This window comes from Fundulus heteroclitus, unplaced genomic scaffold, assembly GCF_011125445.2.
Source record: "Fundulus heteroclitus isolate FHET01 unplaced genomic scaffold, MU-UCD_Fhet_4.1 scaffold_165, whole genome shotgun sequence".
NCBI lineage: Eukaryota > Metazoa > Chordata > Actinopteri > Cyprinodontiformes > Fundulidae > Fundulus > Fundulus heteroclitus.
In genome coordinates this window covers 18810-40059 of record NW_023396577.1, presented here as the reverse complement: position 1 = coordinate 40059, position 21250 = coordinate 18810, and the positions used below count along the sequence as shown (strand labels likewise).

General features: G+C 42.9%; 1 protein-coding gene across 1 annotated transcript in view; it reads left to right on the top strand.

Annotated features, from left to right (window-relative positions):
* Window positions 1-21250, top strand: part of LOC105934221 (ephrin type-A receptor 4-A) — a 35506-nt gene that overhangs the window by 5649 nt on the left and 8607 nt on the right. Inside the window, exons 4-10 of the mRNA XM_012874112.3 lie at window positions 1029-1139; window positions 1538-1892; window positions 15467-15622; window positions 16252-16746; window positions 20126-20250; window positions 20401-20560; window positions 20648-20759. Coding sequence (XP_012729566.2) covers window positions 1029-1139; window positions 1538-1892; window positions 15467-15622; window positions 16252-16746; window positions 20126-20250; window positions 20401-20560; window positions 20648-20759 — 1514 coding nt within the window. The remainder of the gene's footprint in view (window positions 1-1028; window positions 1140-1537; window positions 1893-15466; window positions 15623-16251; window positions 16747-20125; window positions 20251-20400; window positions 20561-20647; window positions 20760-21250) is intronic.

The window sequence follows — 21250 nt, the reverse complement described above, 5'->3', positions numbered from 1 at the left end:
TGTAGGGGACACAACAAGAAGGAAATCTTACCAGATGGGATGAAATTGTAACTTTTTAGCCTACATCTTTTTGATGTAGGCCAAAAACCACATATAGTAAGGAGAGATCTAATAGGTTGAACTCAACATGCATGAGCTGAAAGACGCGCCTCAAGCTCGTGCGCAGTTCTCCGGAGGAAACAAGGCTTCTTTGAGGGACCTTTCATTGTTTCCTCTGACGTAAATGGCTACGTCTTGGGTAAATTATATTTTATTATGTGAACAGTCAACACTTAAATGCATGTTTGCTGTTTTGTGGGCAATGGCTCCACACCTCGTTGTGCCATTGGCAGAGAAAGTCATCCCAGGTTGTCCCTGGTTTACTGCTGATTCCTACTAAAAAAAGCCTAGACTCGCTTGATCGCACAATTAGTCAATTATTATTATCAAATTATGTTTTTTTAACTCATAATACATTGCATTAAAAAGCATTTTTGTTCACTAGACAAAACTTAGTTCAGGTAGAGTTCCTTTAAATTTAAATATTTATGTGCTTAAATGGCCCAGTCAAAGTCCAGAGCTAAATACAATGCCATCTATCCATTCTGAGTGAGCTTGACATGTTTTACAAAGAAGGATATGCAAGAAGGATATATACCCTGAAAGATGTGTTGCAGTAAAAGCTGGTGGTTCTACAAAGTATTGAGTCAGGATGAGTGGATACATATTCACACAACAAATTACATTTAAATTGACCACTTTCCAGATTGCATTTGTAAAAAATGGAAAACCGTGTATTATTTTACTTCTTTTTCATTAATATGTGTGACTTTGAGTGAACTGTTTCCATAAAATTACCATAAAACCCATTTAACGTTTTGGTCCCAATGTGGTAAAGTGTGAGAAAGCCCCATACGGATAAACACTTGCAAGGCACTGTATCGTTTCCTGAACCTCCCTTTTAACTTGCTATCCATACAGATTGATAATGACGTTAAATTGGCACTGTAGTCATAGTTTTTTGTTAAAATACAATTTTCATCTTGCAGGAGACGTTCAATCTGTACTATCACGAGTCAAATGAAGACAGAGAGAGCTACATCAAAGAGAGCAGCTTCATTAAGGTGGACACCGTGGCAGCAGACGAGAGCTTCACCCAGGTAGCACTAAACAACTGTGTCAGGCTTTCACTTCTTTATCCGCCCACCTCCTCTTGCTTTAATTTGCTGTGGAAAATAAGACCTTTTGGCACTTAACTATACTTTTCTGACGTGGTTTACAAGCACTTCTATCTTGGATGTTTGTTTTGCTGTCCTATGAAATTTGGCAGCGTACCTTTGCTAAGTCACTCCTACAATGTCTACTGATTTAAGTGTTTAAAGCAGTAAAACTCATTTTACATTTGAAGTCGATAAAAGTGCTGAAAATGAGAACGTCGATAATGGTTCCGCTGAAACTCTCACACTCAGGTTGGAAAAAACAAAAAAAAAGGATTAATAAGGAGTGAGATGTTTTACTGCACATTCCTTCAGAGTAACCCCGCCTTATCTCCCCTCAGGTGGATGTTGGAGACCGCATCATGAAGCTGAACACAGAGGTTCGAGATGTCAAGATCACAGTGAAGAAGGGCTTCTACCTGGCCTTTCAGGACGTGGGCGCCTGCATCGCTTTGGTTTCTGTTCGGGTTTTCTACAAAACCTGCCCCCTCACCGTCCGGAACTTGGCGACCTTTCCTGACACGGTCACAGGTGCTGACACGTCTTCCCTGGTTGAGGTCAGGGGGTCGTGTGTCGACCAATCAGAAGAGAAGGAAGTGCCCAAAATGTACTGCGGGGCGGATGGAGAGTGGTTGGTCCCTATCGGTGGATGCCTCTGCAAACCAGGATATGAGGAGCAGAGCGGTGCATGTAAAGGTAGGAACCGGCTGCTGGGTGCAGAAATTACCTTCTGGATAACTTTCTCTGTTTTTGTTTGTGACTGTGTGACTCAACCATTGTGTGCTACAGAAGTTAGTTTATTTTGTGCCAGCTGTTGGCCAGCATCAATTACAATATTTAGCGCTCAGTCTGCTAGTCTGCTGATAAGGGATGAAAAACATTAGTTTCCATTACATGGATTTAGTTTGTTGATTATTCCTAATTATTGCACATTTCAAATGCATTTCAAAAATGCATTATGAACCATTGCGACCCTGATAGCTCCTGCTACCACAAAAAGATTACAGATTCCAGAGCAACCTATCATCAGTCCCTGCAGGTAAATTATTTTGTCCAAGTGATTGTAAAATAAGAAAAGCAAAAATGGACAAGCATAGCCATAAAAATAAAATAAGAATTAGAGTCAAATTTTATTTAAAGTCAAATGAATATGTAATTATATATATATATATATATATATATATATATATATATATATATATATATATATATATATATAGATAGATAGATAGATAGATAGATAGATAGATAGATAGATAGATAGATAGATAGATAGATAGATAGATAGATAGAGTAAAAACATTTGGTTACTGTATCTCAGCATACAATTAACTTAAGTGTCTTGCATGCAAGTACACAACAAATAGTGCAATCAGCCAGGCCGTCTGTTAGCCGCGGAACTGTATTTTCTAATGACTGTGGGGATGAGTGATCAGAGACTGCTCTGTCCTGCGGCTCAGCGACAGGAGCCTTTGGCTGCGGCTGTTTTCCTGCCCAGCCAGTTTGGGATGAAAGGGGTGACTTTCACAGAGCTGGATGCTCTTTACTACCGTCCTGCAGCAACTCTCAGTGACAGTCCCCACAGAGTCCAGACTCCTCCCCAAAACTGATCCAGCCATCACAAATAGGACGTGACACTCAGGCTCCATGCTATTAGCTGCTGTTCAAAAAGAGAAAGGCAAGAAAGCGTTGCCATTCAGTGAAACCATACATCTGGTTGATCTTTAGAAGTTAGGAAATGCCTAAAACAACATAGCTGATCACATAAAGTTACCTATATTTACATTCATGGCAAAGATAGAAAGAAAAACAACTGGAACTGTGAGAAACACCGCACATACTGAGGACGGGGGTTTGAGAAATAAAGAAAATATACACAGATGTGTAGCAAAGTGTGAAGCGGTGGAGTCTTCATCACAGTGTGTTTTATGTCTTTGATACACATGTTTATTGTGATGCAACATAACAATTGGGACAATTTATACACCATCTTGCACATTAGTTACTGTTTCCTGCTTGTGGTTCCGTGAGATCATCAATGAGTGCCGACTTTGGATTTCAAAATACGTTGTGCAGGCGTAGACTATTGTTTAAAAGAGGTGCAGTGCTGAATGTGGCTGTTAATCTCAGAGCAGCATTTTGTTTTTGTTGGGTTCTGACTGTATACAGAGAGAGCTGCACTGTCTGAAAGATTGTGATGAACTTTAGAATAATTTTGTGGTGGCGTGGCTTTAATGTCACTGTTGTAAATACCACAAACAACTGTATACTGATAGAACTGTAAGGTCACTATTACCGATAATTGGAGACGCTGTGTCAAGCGCAAAGTCGTTAAACAGTTTGATATATTTCTTTGTGTCTGTTTGAAAGTAGCAAAATCTGTTTTGCAGCATCCCTGCATCAAACTAATTAATGCGTTGGATTTGAGTTTGCACTGGCGCTCGCTTGGCAAAGTCACGGTGGCAAGATACGTCCACAGTCCCACTGTGCCCAGTCAAGTAAGAATGTGTGACTCGCAGTTCAGTTGCAGAAGAAACTTATCAAATGGGCTGGAACTTGTTAGCATATTCACATCAGAGACGGAGCCCCTTTCTGCAAGGAGGCAGGCTAAATACGGAACCAACTTTCCTAAAGAGCTGTGGACGCTCCGTCGTTAAACTGTGAGCTGTAGTTACACGTTTAGCCATCTGGTCAACGACATCCCTTCATGTTCGTACTAGAAGTGCAGTTTACTTGCGATATTTTAGAGCGATATTTGTGGTTTTGATGGTGCGTGCGGTTAAGCGTGCTTGCGTCTGTGTCAAAGTGAGGAGCACAAGGATAACGAACAGAGCCAAAACACATTTTGATGACAAGATTTGACTCCCACCATTCAGTCGCACATGCAACAGACAAGCGGACACACACATGCGCAGATGGACTGGGACCAATGAAGCGAATGGAGTGGGGTGGGTGGGTGGGATCGGGTGGGGGTGGGGGGGGGGGGTGGTTGTATGACTAGCTTTATTTATGAAGCCCATCCTGGCGAGCTAATTGTATAACAAACAGAACCATAAGTTAAAGAGAACAGAGGAGATGCTCAGAGCGGGATGTGATTCTGTGCCAGTTGGCGATAAAAAGAGAGGCGGAAAACGGCGTTTTTTTTTTTTCTATGCTGTGAGAACAACAGCGCCAAACTTTTGTGTGGGACAAACGCTCTCGGAAACCTCCACCCAGCCTGCCCTGTTTGTTCCTCTGAAAGGAGAAGGAGGGCAGCGGGGCTGTCCTTGAGGTCTGAAATATGTTCCAAGATTTAGGAGATCCCCCTTGACTCCACTAAACGTCCGGCAGATGTGAAGTGCCATCTATCTATCCGCGGGTCTCCTCTCTTTCTCCCGCTCTCACCGCCTGTCAGGTTGTTGGCAGGCAGCAGCTGCATCAGTGGAAATCCATCAAAGTCCGGATTAATTCACGGTGCTGACCAGGAGAAGCGCTGTCTCCGCAGACGGAGATAGAGACCCGAATGTTTCCAACGGTTTCAGTTAAAAATCTGAAGAGAAAAGAGAGAGGGGAGGACAGATTGCGATAGGGGGATAATTAATAGAGAATGATCTTAGTTTTCTCATGTCACTGAGCTCAAAAGGTTTCTGAATCTTCTTCCCCCAGACAAACAAGTTCAGGCAACAAAGCAAACACATCTCTGATTTTTCAGTGGATTTTTAATTTGTTTTACCTGTTAAGCCTCTTTACTCATTTTGTGTCTACACATAACAGACAGCTTAGTAAACAAACCATTTTACGCTGGATATTTTTGGCACTTTCACTAGCAATGTTAGTGGTATTTCATTCCAGTATCTTAAGTGGAATCTATTAAAACTGCCAGAGATCACAGGATTTAACAGACAGAAAATGTTATTTTAGCACAACCAGGGTGATTGCCAAAAAAAAAAGCTGTTAGCTGAAAATTTGGCACACGTTAGTTGATCAAATGATGATGATGCATCTCTCTGGTTTTATGACATGTCTATCCTCAATCCCTCCTGTTTCTGAAAGATCTCCTTTCCATTTGACGTTCACTAGCTGCAGTCTTTTTAAAGATGTAACACCTTTTTTTAAGCTCCCAACCCTTACAACATAAAAAAAATGTTTGAGATTAATCTATTGCAAAAGAATTTATACTTTCCAACCTCAAACTCAAACCACATTAAGACTCATTGTCCGGCTGGAGGGCTACACAGTTGTTTGCGCTCTTCCCTTGCAGCAAGAAAGTCCTGGATTCAAATCCTGGCCTGTTGTCTTTCTGCATGGAGTTTGCATGTTCTCCCTGTGCATGCCCCGCTTCTCTCCGGGTACTCCGGCTTCCTCCCACAGTTCAGTGACATGACTGCTAGGTTAAATGGTCTTCCTAAATTGCCCATAGTTGTGTGTGTGGGCATGACTGTGTGTCTGTGGTGGACTGGCGACCAGTCTCAAGTCTTTAGTTGCTACGTTAATCCTAGATTTTCTTCCAGCATTGCCGTTTATTTAGCTCCATTTATTTTCCCATCAGGGACATCTTCATTGTTCCTGTTGAAGAAAAGTTTCCCCACATCATGATGCTACCACTACCATTTTCCACAGTAGGAATAACGTGTGTGTTTCCCCTACACTACGTTTCACTTGTAACCCATAAAATAGTGTTTGGGTTAATTCTGAACCTACAAAGGCCATATTTTTGTAGTGCACAACTAATTTTTCCACCTGGGCTGTAAATCTTACAAGGCTCTTGGCTGCTCCTTCCTGGGTTAATGCTCTCCTTGGCTGTCCCGTCAGTTTAGTCTGACTGTCATATTTGTGCCGTATCCTTTCCAGTTTGAGAATTGAAGGGTTATGTACGCTTTAGAATGGGCCACACATGGGAGCGATTCAGTTCTTGTCAAAGAGTCTCTCTTTCTCCGTGTGTTGTAACGTGACCTTCGCTATTCCATTTTTCTGGTCAGCCGGTGGACCTGCACACAGGAGATCCCTTTCTTGAAATGAAGATGGGCACAGGCAGAGAAAACAAAACGTGTCGACTTAGATTTTGGTAGTTTCTGTTGCCGAACCTTTCAGGATGATAAAAAGATTTAGGTTTGGCATTTAGGAGCCTTCTGTTGGAAAACAATGTTCCCAAATTCAGTCAGCAGCGACTCCACACATGTAAGGCCAAACTAGTGGCCCATGTGGTCACTGTAGAGTAATGCCCCTCCGCTCTTATTCCAAGGGTAAGATGTGGAAAACAACTTCAGCATTAACAAAACTGTAAATCAGAGTTAATAAAAGTCTCGTTACAGTGAGTAGGTGACACTGCCAGCGTTGAACATGTTCCAAAGATCTCTGCTGCAGGTCCACAATATTTATTACCACAGAAAAAAAAAAAGTAAAATGCTGCATCCATTATAGCCACCGCAATAAGCAGCCTCCTAAGTGGATGCAGCATGCTTTTGTTTTTATAACAGACACCGCCAAGCCGAGTACAAAAGGGCTTCCGTGCTGGTATGCAGATTCTGTTACCTTTGAATGGACACAGGGCGGGTGTTTCCTCCGCTTTTCGTTCTTCATAATAAGCTACGTTAATCTTGGTCAGGATTCAGTTGGATCCGTGAGACATGTAAGAAAGCCATAACAGGATATCCACCTAGTAACGAAATATACATACAAAATGTCAGTTTAGCCCCGGATGTTTAAAAAAAGAAAAAGAAAAAAAGCAGAACGGACTCTGCAGTAAAACTTGAAAAGCTGCCGTCATGCAAGTTAAGTAATTCTGACTCGTGAGCTTTAGCACGAGTAGTAAATCATTTTGAAGTGGCAGGAAGAGGACACGCTTCACTGAATGTTTTGAAAACCGAAATCTGAAAGTCTTGTTATGCATTTGTACTCAGCCTTCAGCAGCTTCTAGAAAACTGCCAGTTTTGTACACATGGAGATGGCCATTCTTCCCTGTCCCTGTTTAAGAAACGCATCCTCACTGCGTGACTCTACCTCTGCTACGTTCCTCTGTGGCGATGGTGTGTGCAGGATGGTGATGTCCAGCATTGGTTTCTGGCAGATAAAGAGTTTTGCTTGCAGGCCAAAAGAAGCAGTTTTGATCTCATCTGACCAAGGCTCCTTTCTCCACATGTTTTGAGTCTTCCTTAAACGGTTTACAACAAACTTTAAACATAACGTTTATGATTTTCTTTCAGCAGCAGTTTTCCTTTTCATAGATCATTTGAATGCATGACCAGTGGTTGATGTTTTTACAGATTCTCACACATCAGCTGTGGATCTCTGCAGAGTCACCACGGAGGTCTTGGCTGCTTGACTAATTAAAGCTCTCCTTGTCAGCTTAGGTGGACACTGCTCTGTTGTGACCCATCATATTATGTGACTCCAGTGGCGCTGATCGTTTATAATACTAAGTTTAATTTGAAAAGCAATAGCGTTAGAAGTACGTGCGGGCGTGGCTTAACTCGCTTATAATGATCAAAATGATCTAATTAAAATTTAGTCAGGCATTACTAATATTTAGTACCGTTCACAGGGTTTTAAAGCGTGGTTCAGGCAGAGTGATTATGAAATTGTGCACGTTAAGCATTGAGTCTGGGCACTTGAGGGACACTGTTTTCTCTGGTGGGTTGCAGAAAAAGGTGTAACACCATGCCTGTTTAATTTTCAGACAATGGAGTGAACAAGGATTTGTGAGATTTTTCAGTTAGGGACTTTATTTTCTCAACTAACTTTGCTTTATGGTTCTCATACGTTTATCCTTCACTAAACTGGTGTGTTTCTTGGTCTTCCTGATGCCGTTTGCTCCCTAACGTTCTCTAACAAACCTCAGATTTCTCCACATCAGTGGACTAATTTGATGACTTTCAAAGTGACCTGGTTTAACTGGATTTTATTTAGAGGCACGTGGGTAAAGGGGACTGACAGCAAATGCACTCTATATTTTTTAAGATTTGAACTGGCAAATGAAAAACAAAAATTTAACCGTGAATCACTTTTCTTGATCTATCCCTAAACTGAAGCTTGGGGATGTATCGTGACAAAGTGCGTAAAAGTTCACGGGGGAATGAAAACTTTGCATGTCAGGGTTTGAATCGACAAAGCGTAATCTGGGCTAACTGCTGCAAGGCATCTTAGCATATCCAAAAACCCGCTGCTAAAATGAGCCTAAATCCGAGTGGATGCAGACAAAGCGGCAGTGTGAAAAGTTCATCCGCAGTGTTGTCGCAGGGTGACGTGGATGGAGAGGAGAAGCTCTGGAGAGGAAGAAGGGATTAGATGTTGAATGGGGCAAGAGGGGGTTGAAAGAAGGCCACTGACAGCAGAAGGCATCAATACATGGCTGCTCCTCCCCCGGTGGGGGCGGGTGGGGGGGTCCATCACCGGGAGCAAAGGGGACGAACAGAGAAAACACAAGAGATAGGGAACTCCCTCCTGTTTTCTATAGCCCTTGTTAAGATCGAGGTCATGACTGAGTCTGATGAAGACGTCAGGAAACTCTGAGTGACAGCCGCTCACACGCACGCAGATACAGAGGGAGTTTGGCGGCGGAGCGCGAGGTCATGACCGAGGCAGATGAAGACGTCAAAAGTTTGACAGCTGCGATCCGTCTGGGATGATCGGAAACAAGGAAGGGTTAGACCACAGAGAGAATCCCAAATCTGAACGGGTTGGAGGGGCAGAACGAAAGAGGAGCCTTCTGCTTTTTTGTTTCAGCACCTCTCCGCCAAGCGCCTTTCTTCTTTGTCGTCTGATTCTCCTCAACGTGCTGCCTGGGAGGATTGGAATGTTTGTTGTGCCGGAGCATCTCTGCCTCTGTGCTCACTTCCACCCGGAGAGATTTCAATGCTTGTGCTTCCCTCCAATGCACCTGCAGTGTCTTGTCAACAGCAGAAAGCATTTTGAGCAGAAAGGCAGGCACGCTGAAGGAGAGATGACAGAAAGAAAGAGCAAGCAGATGATGGAGTGAGTGCGTAATCGCTGCATTCAGCCCCTCTAATTATTGCACTGCGTTTCTGGACACGGGACATGTTGGATTGCTAACATACAGTGTGTGTGTGCGCGCGTGTGATCGAGTGTGCGCCTGCGCTCCAAATCTCTGATTTTCTGCCCAACAAAGCCTTCCCTCCAATATACTCGCAGTTTGGAGGAATGCCCAGGAATGCCTAGAGAGTAGCGTTGAGGGGCAAACGGAGAAGGAAGACAGTGTGTGTCTGTGCGCGTCTTTTGGGTGTTTGTGTACGGCAGGTGACAGTCCAAGCAAAGACGCAGGAGAGCCACAAATAATTGTCTGAAATTAGCCAAACTCAGGTTGGGGGGGGGAGTGGTTTGCATTCCTCCAACCAAAATCAGACCACATGCATGTGTTTGTGTGCTATTGTCTCCATCTCCCAGGTTGGTCTTAATGCAGAGGAGCGTTGCCAGTTCCACCAGTCTGTCTATAGTTCTCTGGCAACGGAAAAGCTTCTTTTTTTTTTCAGTCTCTCCCTGTCGTAGTCTCATTATCCCTCCTTTCTCTTCCTGAACTCTTCTCTGAGATCCTCAGTCAGGAGTAGGGGGTTTGCTGCCGCTGGTGGCGGGGTAGATGTGTGTCTGATAGGGAGGAGGGAACATTGTTGTAGAACCCCTTTCACATGCTAATGTCTGTAACGTTGGATTCGGGTAGACACACACACACACACTCGCCAGTCTTTACACATTTCTCTTTATATCTCATACATTTTAAGCCAGATTTGTGATTTTTTTTGTTTTCATTTTAATGAGATGGAAAGCAGCCACTCTCATGGAGGGAGCTCTAAAGGTTTCAGACGGTTTAAAATCTCAGATGCACCGATCAAGATTTTGAGGCCAATTTGTAATTTAGATGCTTGTTTTCTCCTTTTAAGAACGATAATGTAAGAAGATGTAAGATCGGCATTCAGAGAAGAGAAATGCTGACTTTCCTGCTGTTAGCTGTCATTGATTATTTATATTAAAGGTAGTGTTATGTTACACATTGTGTGTGAAGGAGCCCTTGCTGTAAAACAGGGTCTCACAAAGACAAACTGATTGTGGAGTTTACATTATCCACGTAAAACATCTCACAGCGATATGGGCATGAACTTCTTTGGAAACTTCTAATGTTTGCAAAGCAACTGTACATTTCTTTTAACTGTTGGGTTCCCCAAAGCCCTGGGGCCTCGGGGCTACTGCCCTGGTAAGCCCTTACTAAACTTTGTCTACATGAGCTGTTCACAAACAATTCAGCTTCTCAACCCACAATATAAGAATTGGAGGAAACTTGTGATGGTTGATTATCAGAATCAACCTTTATTACAACCGAGTCTGATGGTAAAAACAAGGAATTTGAATTGATTACGACGCTCACATTGTGTAAAGAAACAGGCAGACCAGTAATGGTAAGCAGACAGCAACTACAATCTAAAAAAATACATATTTTATGGGGACAAAGGAGCGGGAGCAGTGTCTACAGGGGGTTATTATTATTATTTTTGCAGCAGCAGCAGAATGGTTGGCTACCCTGACTGTAGAGTGTTCATCAGAGACACAGCCTGGGGATAGAAGCTGGCTCTGTGTCGGCTTGTTTTAGCCATCAGTGCTCTGTAGCACCGGCCTTCCGGTGTATTGTTGATATGTATGAGTTTTTAAATGTGTGCTAACAGGTCTGTAAATGAGGACTTGAGTCTCAATGAGACTACCTGTATAAATAAAGGTTAGTATTATAATTACAATAATTATAATACATCATTTAAAAAGTACTATTTTCAAACAGTTTATATACAATGAATGTAATTTATGCTTTTTAGTTTGACTTCTGAAAACAGTCTTAATTCTCCATACCTCTTAATTTGGACCGACAGTGCTGTACTAACCTGAATTTTAATGCTCTAGAGCATTTAAATTCTCACCTTGACCCTGAGATCCCACAAACTGCAAAAACCTTCAGACCCAACATGCTCCATGACAGAGGAGGAACGTTCTAAACAATGAAACCAAGCTGCTTTTCCATACTTTGTTTAGCCTTCTTGTTATGTACAGAAGTCTTCTTCTTGCTTGCTCCCTTACAGCCTGGAGGAACTGCAGACGTTGTAGAAAGTACAGTTTAATTTTAAATGGTTTCTTATATGTCTATACTATTTCACTGATGTGGAAAAAATAGTTAGCTTGGAGATTTCTTCCCTCATGAACAGTGTCTGCACTGAAGAGTGTTGTGGTTGGTGCTGTTATAGATGGGAAGAAGAGCAGATCTTTTAGCTTCTAGTAAGCCAGTGCCTGGTAGCAGCTCAAATCACCCACCTCCTGTTACCAGCTGATTGTTCTCTGTATCTCAATCTAAACGTCCATTTATTATCATTGTTTCGTCCATTTTTTCCGAACAGAAAATTGTGAGCTCTTATTCTGTATTTGTCTACAAAGAACTTCCTCCTGTGTATAATCTCCCGCATTTCTACTGGCTTTAATTAAAAGGGGCACGACCCCTGGCAGTCAGAGTGTTTTCTTTCTTCTGTGGCAGTGTATTGGTCCTTTCATCAATCAATCCATCCCTGCCTCCATCCATCACTCAGACAGGTGTCAGACCAGAGCAGTCAGGGGTACTTCCTCCATCTCCACCCCTCTGCTGAGAAGGAACAAGGGATGATGACAGATAACACCGGGTCAAGGAGAATCCCCACACACACCCTCACACACGTGCGGGGTACAGTGTGCCGACCAGACTCTTGCTTGGATTCGCAATGAGCCGCATTTGCATTCGAGGTAGCAGAAGAATGCGTATGCAAATGCCAACAATGCTGATAGTAATCAAAGGGCACCTTCCCCTCCGAGTCTCCTCCTCCTCTTCCTCCCCCTCGTCCCCATTTAGTCTTTTTTTCTTCTCACCTCTTTATCTCTCGCTCCATGTCTGTCTATTTTCCCCCTGTGTTGTCTTTTCCACTCCACCTTCCCCATCCCTTACAATTTCCTAAAAGCTGATCTCAGCGTAATTATTGTCCTTTTCTAACAGGCACTACACTAATGCGTCCACAGACAGACACTTCCACTCAAGTTTTCATCTCGTATTATCAGGACCTGTGTATTTGTCCCCGTCGCTCCTACTTTATTGTCCAATTCAGACGCTTCCTCGGCACTCGGTAGCGCAGGGTTAATGTCAGGTTAATGACACCCTCATGAGCTCTTATTCCAGGTCACCAGCACTCGCCCCCTCCTGTCAAAACCCGTGCTAAGGAAGACACAAAGGGCTACAGAAAACGGAAAGAATAGAGACATGAGAGGGTGCTGACAGAAGTTTATGGCTTCAAATACCTCTCTTTCTTTTCATCCAGGCCGAGAGGACTGGAAAGGACAGAGACAAAGGCAGGGTGTTCCCCTCCTGGCGTTCCCGTCGAGTCGTGTAATCAACCTCGAGGTCCTCAACAGTTTAAATGCTTCCCTAAGTCTTTCTCCGTTTAATTTTCCCTTCATTACCAACAATGGATACCTACCTACTTTGACAGTCGCAAACAAAGGAATGCGTGCAGCAACCGAATTATTACAATAAGGCTTTTTTTTTTTTTTGTTTCCTCCACGCGGTTGATTATATCACCTGATGCAGCAGGGTGAATCATTCACAAGATGAAAGTGGCAGTTATCAGCTGTAAAGCTGTTTATGAATTTACAGGTTTCGACTGAAGTGTTTACGTGCAGTCTCGTCTTCGCCTTTTATCTGCGTGGAGCCGTGAGCGATAACTCAACGGGGGCTTGACTCCTGTACGAATATGCAACAAGCAGGAGAGAGTTATTAGAGAGTTGAAGGCCGGTAAGTTAGAGGTCGGAGAGAAATTGCAGAGAGAGCGTGAACGGAGGAGAATGTGAAATGTGAAAAGGACGGGCAAACGAGTGTGTGAAAGAGCAAATCTGTGGATACTTGCACAGATGGGGCAGGATGGTTGGTCAGAGTAGATTACAGGGGAGACTTCCTCCCTCTCATTTACTGATGCAAGCGTCATAAAGCACACTGACACATCTGAACACACACACACACACACACACACACACACACACACCATTCCCGCGTTCCTATCCTCTCCTAGTTGGATGTCTTTGAGCGTCTTGGAAATGTGAAAGGGTTGGAAAACAAAGGATGGAAGTGAGGAAGCTGGTGAGACCCAGAGAGGAGGATGAATAGGAACTGATGATGAAAAAGGAGGTGTTGAAAAGAGTTGCAGCAGTAACAAGCAAAGGTTTTCCTTGTGAAATTAAACATGCAAATAAAAAATTGCTCGAACCCACCACGCTTTGCGATGTCTTCTGCTTCAGCGGTACATGTCAAGCAGTATAATTATGCACTCATTTATTGCATTGTGGCTCTGTCAATGCGTGAACTCCTCGGTATACAGAGAGAAGATTTCCCTCCCTCCGCTACCCTTCCTCGTCTCTCTGTCACCCTCTTTCTTTCTCTGTTTCTCCTCTTTCATGTATTTAAATGTCAGTAATGTTTGTGTGGGCCGTTTGGGACTTTGCAGTTTTGATGTATTCACTTCCAGTGTTTCTGTTCTCCGCGTGTGAGTGGGAGCCGATCAGTAAATGTTCTTTTAGGTGTGTCTTTCTTCGCTCATCAAAAGTCAAGATAATACAAGTCAGAGGGCCCCGCCCCGTTGCAGTGTATCTCTTTCTTTCCTAGGATCAACCTCTAAAACTGTTTGTCCTTGAACCGTAAAGCTGATTAACATCTCAAAAACGATGGCTTCATCAAGGGTTAACTTCCATTTGAATCCATGTCAGGGATGACTGTCTGTGTGCAGCCTGCATTAGAGTGGATATTGGCTTTCTAATAAAGTACACACCAAAGAAGAGAATGCCATCTTTAAATGTTTTCTTCTCTGTTGCACATTTTGGTTTGGGTTGTCAGGCTTTCTGTTTCTTCGCCGTCTCAGGTTTGACTTACACTCTTTCAATTAAGGTTCGTTCAACAGCCACCACAGCCACCTTGAAGTCTCCTACGTCTCATGAAAAAAAGTTGTCATTTCGGAAAATGTTCTCAAAATTTGCTTTGAATTTGCCAGAGGCCTGGATGAAAAACCATTTTGTGGGTTGGTCTTTATTAGAGTGGTAGACACTGACAGGTTCAAGAAACTGATGTAAAATAAAGTAACATTGTGAGTGTGGCTCAAGGCTGTTATTTACAGCAGGGAGATGCAGTTAAACACAGAATAGGAAAATTATCTACACCGGAGACTTTCTACTGGTGCTCTGGAATCTGGATCTGGAGCCAAATGAGGTCTTATCTCGAACCAAAGAGATTAGCGCTGGATAATTTCAAACCACATATCTTTTACAACATTTATGGTTATATATTTTGAGAATGGCTGCTGTAGCCACAGTAGTACAGCAGTAGTGCGGCAGTAGTATGGCGGTATCCAGAGGACATCTTGTCTCTGCAGTTAGGAATTGTCACCTGAGAAGTGTAAATAGGAGAAAAAAATACTCTACTAGTTTAAGAAACTGTAGACGATTTCTACTGAAATTCCACATCAAAGGTTTCTTATTTTAGTTTTAATCCTAAAATTATTTCATTTTGAAAATTACACTAAATTAAGTGGCTTGTTACTTGTATAGCGTGTTATCATGTATGACGACCCCAAAACGCTTCACACTACAATCAGTCATTTACACATTCACACCCTGACGGTGGTGAGCCATGTTAGTAGCCACAGCTGCTCTGGCGCAGACTGACAGAGGTGAGGCTGCCATACATCAGCGCCACCAGGCCCTCTGACCAGGCAATTCAGAGTGTCTTGCCCAAGGACACCACGACTGAGACGGTTGAAGCAGGGGATCCAACCAGCAACCCACTAACTCACAAACTCTTTAATGGGCGTCACCGTCGCCCCAAATTTTTTTTAGCTTTAGATATATGGACCTTTATCTTTAGAATGATGTCTTTGAGTGGACCTCACAGAAATCTAACAGATTTCAATTACAATCAACAATTACATCGACTTGTTTAGTGAAAGACTCAAAACAGAAAAGACGTCAGGGGGACAAATACTGTTTACAGCTCAGTTTATAGAAGTTTGATGTTTTTTTTTTTCTGTCAACGCTTTTCCTGCCAAATGTGCAACTGTTTTACTTCCTACCAATATTTATTCAAGTGAGACCAATGGCAAGCTGCAGTTGCTGCAGAGCCTCACTGGTGATCATAAAAAGCAATACTGTACATTTATATCAGAGCTTTTACTGGGGTGAAATGTTTCATGGTTTACATTATTTTTTAACAAGTATTTCATGCGACTGTGTCTCCTGTGCAGCGTGTTCTGCGGGTTTCTACAAGTCCAAGTCTTCAGATGCTGGCTGCTCCAAGTGCCCTCCGCACAGCCGCTCACTCCGGGACGGGGCTAACGTGTGCGACTGCCACACAGGATTCTTCCGCGCAGATGCCGATCCTCCCTCCATGGCCTGTACCCGTAAGAGCGCAGACACACAAACAGTTAACACGGAAGCAAAAGCACTGACGAAGCTTGCAAGCAATTCCAACGAATAAAAAGGGAAGAGCCCGGTCATTGTTTCCCAAACTCTCTATCTCCTCCAAACAGAAGGGGACACAAATGTGTGTGAATGCCACCGCTGTTTCATGATCCCATTATTTATGACTAAGGCACCATCTACATCCTGTCTGGTAGTGATAACTGAAGACATTGAGGGCAGAATAAATGTATCTACGCTTTCTCTTTGTCTGTGTAAGCAATTTGAAGATGCGGGGCTGTGTGTCTTAAACTTAATTATGCCTATATCCAGCCCATGGTTTCCTCAGCCTGGGAAACATGAGCACAAACTTGTACGCGAGTCTCTCTCTCTCACTCTCTCTCTCACTCTCACACACACACATACACGCACACACAACATTAGATGCCAAAAAAGAAAACAACCAAACCATCAAAAACATCCCAGAGCCATATGGTTTTCAACGTAATGCCAGATGTCTCCATGTCAAGCCAAGGACTGCCCTCTGAAGTATTTCTGCATTCTTATTGTTCCACCTCCACATGCGATGAAGCTACATACATGGATGGTTTTGCTTTTTTTTTTTCACCAGAGCCTCCCTCAGCACCACAGCAGCTCATCTCTGTGGTGAATGAAACATCGGTGGTCTTGGAGTGGGCCCCCCCTCGGAGGCTGGGAGGAAGAAGCGACATAAGTTATAGTCTGGAGTGTCTCATCTGTCAAACCGGCAGCCATGGTCAACCTTCAAGGAATCGCACGGTTTCCCACCCTGAGGTGCAGAGCAGCAGCATGGGGATGCAGTCAGACCAGGGGATTGTGGGACCGGAGGTCCAGCTCGGCAGAGGGGTTTTCCAGGGCTGGCCTGGCTCTGACTCTGCCTCCAGCACCCAGCTTTGTCTCCCCTGCGGCTCAGACGTGCTCTTCTCTCCGGACCAGACCGGCCTTCTGACCAACAGGGTGGTGGTGAGCAAGCTCCGGGCCCACACCCACTACTCCTTCATTGTCCACGCCCGCAACGGGGTTTCCCAGGTCAGCGGTGCAGGGGCCTCCCAAAGTGCATCGGTCAGCCTCACCACCAACCAAGCAGGTGAGGAGAAGTGCTGCATGTGATAAATGTGTCAGGTTGTCGACTCAAGTAACACCAAGAAATCTGCTTATAGCGACGTGCTCCGTAAGTGGGTCAGCTGAGCACAAACTGCTGTTCAGTGCATGCGTGCCCAGAGGGAGGCAAGATCCCATGAGTAATGGTCAAAACTGTAGAAGCATGAAACGAGCAAGATGTTTATCCCAATTAAAAAAATAGAATGCCTCAGTGATTTTTTTTTTTATTGTTGTTGTTTTTATCGTGAGTGGTAAATCTGTTCGAAATACATTAAAAAAAAGAACACCAATCAAATTTTATGGCTCTGATTATATATATTAGGGCTTAAGCTTGTTTTTTATTGGTCTTCTTCAAAAGAACTGACTTTAGGCATACTCCTGGATTCCATCTGCTCCCGCTGCTTTTCACTTGCATCCACAAAAAAACTATTATTTTAAATATTTTTCTATGAAATAGGAAATTCCTTTATAAAACCTATACATAACCAGTTTTGCTGTTTAATTTGACCTACGAAGACAGAATTTCTGCACGAAAGAGCTGCAATATGGCCTGAAACTACCTTTTTTGGTTGCAACGGACATTAGCACACAGTGGTGAATGTTATAGTTATTCAGCAATATTAACCAAAATCTTAAGATTCTAAAGTATACCCTATTATTAAAATGCTTAATTGAAAATTACTTGTGGAACAAAATAAATAAAAAAACAGAAATTAATTAATCAAGACATGTTATTTTAACCAAACAAATCTGCTCCCATTTTAGCGAATTACGCTAAAGATTCTATATTGAAAGATTCTATACTTGTGTCAAGTTTAGAAAAATATTGTGTGTTTCTGCGTTAGCTGATGATAGATCAATTGGCGTTTAAAGGAGGGGTACCGGCACCATTGACTAGCAAATCCTATGTTTTAGAGCTCTATGTGTCTTCATATCCAAAGTCTTCCCTTTAATGTGAACTGAGTCTGCTTTTTTTTTTTTTTTTCTTTTTTTTTATAACCAAACACTGCCGCTGCCACCATTGCTCTTTTTGTCTGGCCTGATGTTGTGTCTAGTTTTATAAAGCTTTGCTTTTACGTATAGAAATCGAAATCAAATTCTGTACTTTCCTTTACAATAACAATAATCCACATAAATTTAAAATACCACCCAAACATAATTGCGCCTCGATTTTTAAACATTAGTTTCCAAAGATTTGCAATACACTCAACCATATCACAAGGATATTCATTTGACTAATCTTTATGAGGTCTGTTGTGACAGTTGATTACATATTTATCTTAAAAGTTGTACTTGCTGTAGTTGATAGCTCAGTGTTGAATTGTACTGTGAAAACACTTAACATGTAGGGCCAGACGCCACTATCCTTTTATTAAACTGCCACAGCCAAAAACAGGTAACATATGTAAATCCTGCACAACAGTTTACAAAGACAATACTAATGTTAAAAGGTACTGCCTAGTTCAATGCACTTAAATATAGTAGAGTCAAATAATCTATGCATAATAATATTTGCAGACATGATAAAAAAGTTGCAGCATATGAATGAGTTGATCTTTTAATGAAGCAACAAGCAGTTGGAGGAGTTGCCTGAGAAGTGAGTAGGACTTCTTGGTCAGCAATGTCTTTTCACAAGCTGCTCTCAGTCTCCATGGTATCCCCAGGCCAATGGGTGGCTGCACTGGGCAATATAGGAGGAGGTTTTTGCAGTAGTTTTGTAGTTTTTGTAGATGGTTTTAACTCAGCTCTTCACTACAGCATCGCTGTCTGCCGTCTGTCTGGAAGGATGTTGAGTGCCAGCATTGACTGTATGTCCAGCTGGATTTACACAGATTGTTATGAAACCAAAAAAAACAAAACACAAGTCTTTTACTTGATGGTGTAAATACTGCCTGAGTAGTTTTTGCTGTAAATAATCCATGGCGTAATCAGGAGGGAAACATTTGTTGGGAAAAAATAGACTTGAAGTTGTTTCCTGGAAACCAGCTCTTGGATTCCCAGGGAAAAATGAGTCTGAGTCGCTGAGTTCACCACATTCTATGTCTCTTCTGTCAGTGAAAAATTGAGTATGTCCCAAAAACATTAGATATACACAAATACATAAAACTGTAAGATTTAGATGGAGTGTCCTTTCTTTTTATTCCACCTATATAAAAGTCTAACTACTGCTATACTGTCTTACTAAGGGAGCATATTGCATCACGTTTCCACTGCAGTTCGACTCCCTATTCTTACAGTGCACGGCTTGGCAGCTGGCAGCGAAGAGGAGAAACGTATTCTCCACTGATATCAACAACACCTTCAATTTGGATTTTTTACTTTTTACCTCCTCTGTCTCCACGGGAAACTGTTGTTCCTACTATCCCCATCATAGCTTTCATAGTTATTACTTTGTCCTCCCACACCACACAATCAAATTAATTACAGGGGTGCTCTCGAGATGATGTCAAAGTGTTCAGGAAATCACGGATCTCGACACGAATCGAAAAAAGCAGACAGGATGGAAAAAAAAAGTCAATATGGCTGTGCTGGTTGTGCATCAGGGGTAGAGCTTGCGACCCGTGGCCGGGTTCAAGTTCCGGCCCATGGACCTCTGCCGCATGTCTTCCCCCTCTCTCTTAACCCCATTTCCTCTCAGCTTACTGTCAAATAAAGGCCACTAGTGCCAAAAAAAAAAAAAAAAAGCAAACATGACGCTTATGAAATAATAGAACAACCGCATTGGTGCAAGAAGAGCTTTTCTTATCCTCAGCATGTAACCAAAGAAGTCTTACAAAACTCACCCACATTTTATGAAGTGTTTCATTTTACTTGTGAAGGAGTCAGCTGGTATGTGGCGTCTCTCTCGCACATGCTCCCTATTAGTTTTTAGTGCAAGCCCTTTTTTTTATTATTATTATTCTCTTTGTTTTTGCATGCTGTTACATCCGAAGTGCCATTGCTTCGAGTCTTTACGGTGGCATTTAGATACCGGCGCACCTGCTTAGTTTCAGGTGCCTTGGGGAAATAAGTTGCTGTGTCTGCACAGCACGAGAGCGTGCCTGGGATGTGTCAAGTCCAACCTGCTCTACCATATGTTCCAATATCATGTGAACAGCCGCACAAAAAGGACGAGCGCGGGCAAAACGACAGAGAAATGGAGAGACGTATGGGTAGAATGAGGCTGGTCTCTGCGGAATAGAAAGGAATGAGGTGCGCCGCTCGCTGGCTCAAAAAGGGCCTTTGATGGAAACGTTCAGTGGATACACTTTTAGCTGTATCCAGAGCAGTGCGACTATCATTTTACCGTTTCACCAGTCAATCTCCAAAAAAAAAAAAAAGCTCTGTCACTGTTTAATCTCTACTTATCGTCCGCTCCCTCTCAGCTCCCTCTCCAGTTTCATCCATCCAACTCACCGACGTAACGAGGCACAGTTTGTCGTTGGCATGGCAACAGCCCGATCGACCGAACGGGGTCATCCTGGAGTACGAGGTCAAGTTCTACGAAAAGGTGAGCTGCCCCATAGGTTAATGCGACGCAGGCAGCTGTGTGAATGTCAATGTGCTGGGACGCCGTTTGTGTTTCCCTGCCTGGCGCAGACGGACTTTCTGTCGGACGTTTAAAAAGAGACTACTAGTCTTTTTTGTCTCGTCTAATCAGGATCAGAGGGAGAGGTCGTACCGCATAATGAGGACCTTCCTACGGAGCGTGGATGTGGCGGGCCTAAACCCGCTCACTGTGTATGTATTTCACGTGCGAGCTCGCACGGCCGCAGGATACGGGGAGTACAGCGCTCCGTTTGAATTCTCCACCAATTCAGGTATTAAGCCAGCAGTGTCCCGCCGTTTAGGGCAAAATGTTGAATTATTAGCTTTTAGTTGATGACTTGTTTATCCCTTCTTGTTAGATCCCTTTCCATTGATCGGCGAAGGTGTGAACTCGGCCTTCCTACTGCTGTCTGTCAGTGGGGTGGGAATCTTACTGCTCATATCGGCAGCTGTCTTCATCATTAGTCGCAGGTATGCAGATGTGCAAGATCCCACTTTAATCAAAGCGACCTTTGTTGTTCTTTCTATGTTATTTGGAATAGTTATGAGTAGTCGTTGTCTTGCTAACAGTTTACGTCAGTCTCTGTTATTTTAGGGGGTAATTCTGATTGGCTAACACCTACTGAGAGAAGGACTAATCATGGAGCGCATTTCTATTCTCTAAAAGAGCTCTAGATCTGACACATGTGCATGAGACTGATGTTAGCAGGGTTCCACCATCCTGCAAGATTTGGGAATAAATATGGAATTTGATGTACATGTTATCAAGGTCTGAATACCTATGGGGGGGGGGGGGCAGATAGAGAATTTAATATTTTTTTTATGATTTTATTCTCTATCCTATTGTCTAAATGTTATCCATCTTTACTTCCTCTCTTTTTCCTTTCTTTCCTCTGTTTCTTTCTTATGCTTGTCCTCCATTCTGTGTGTTTTTAAGTCCTTGATTCGTGCATTCTTTCTTT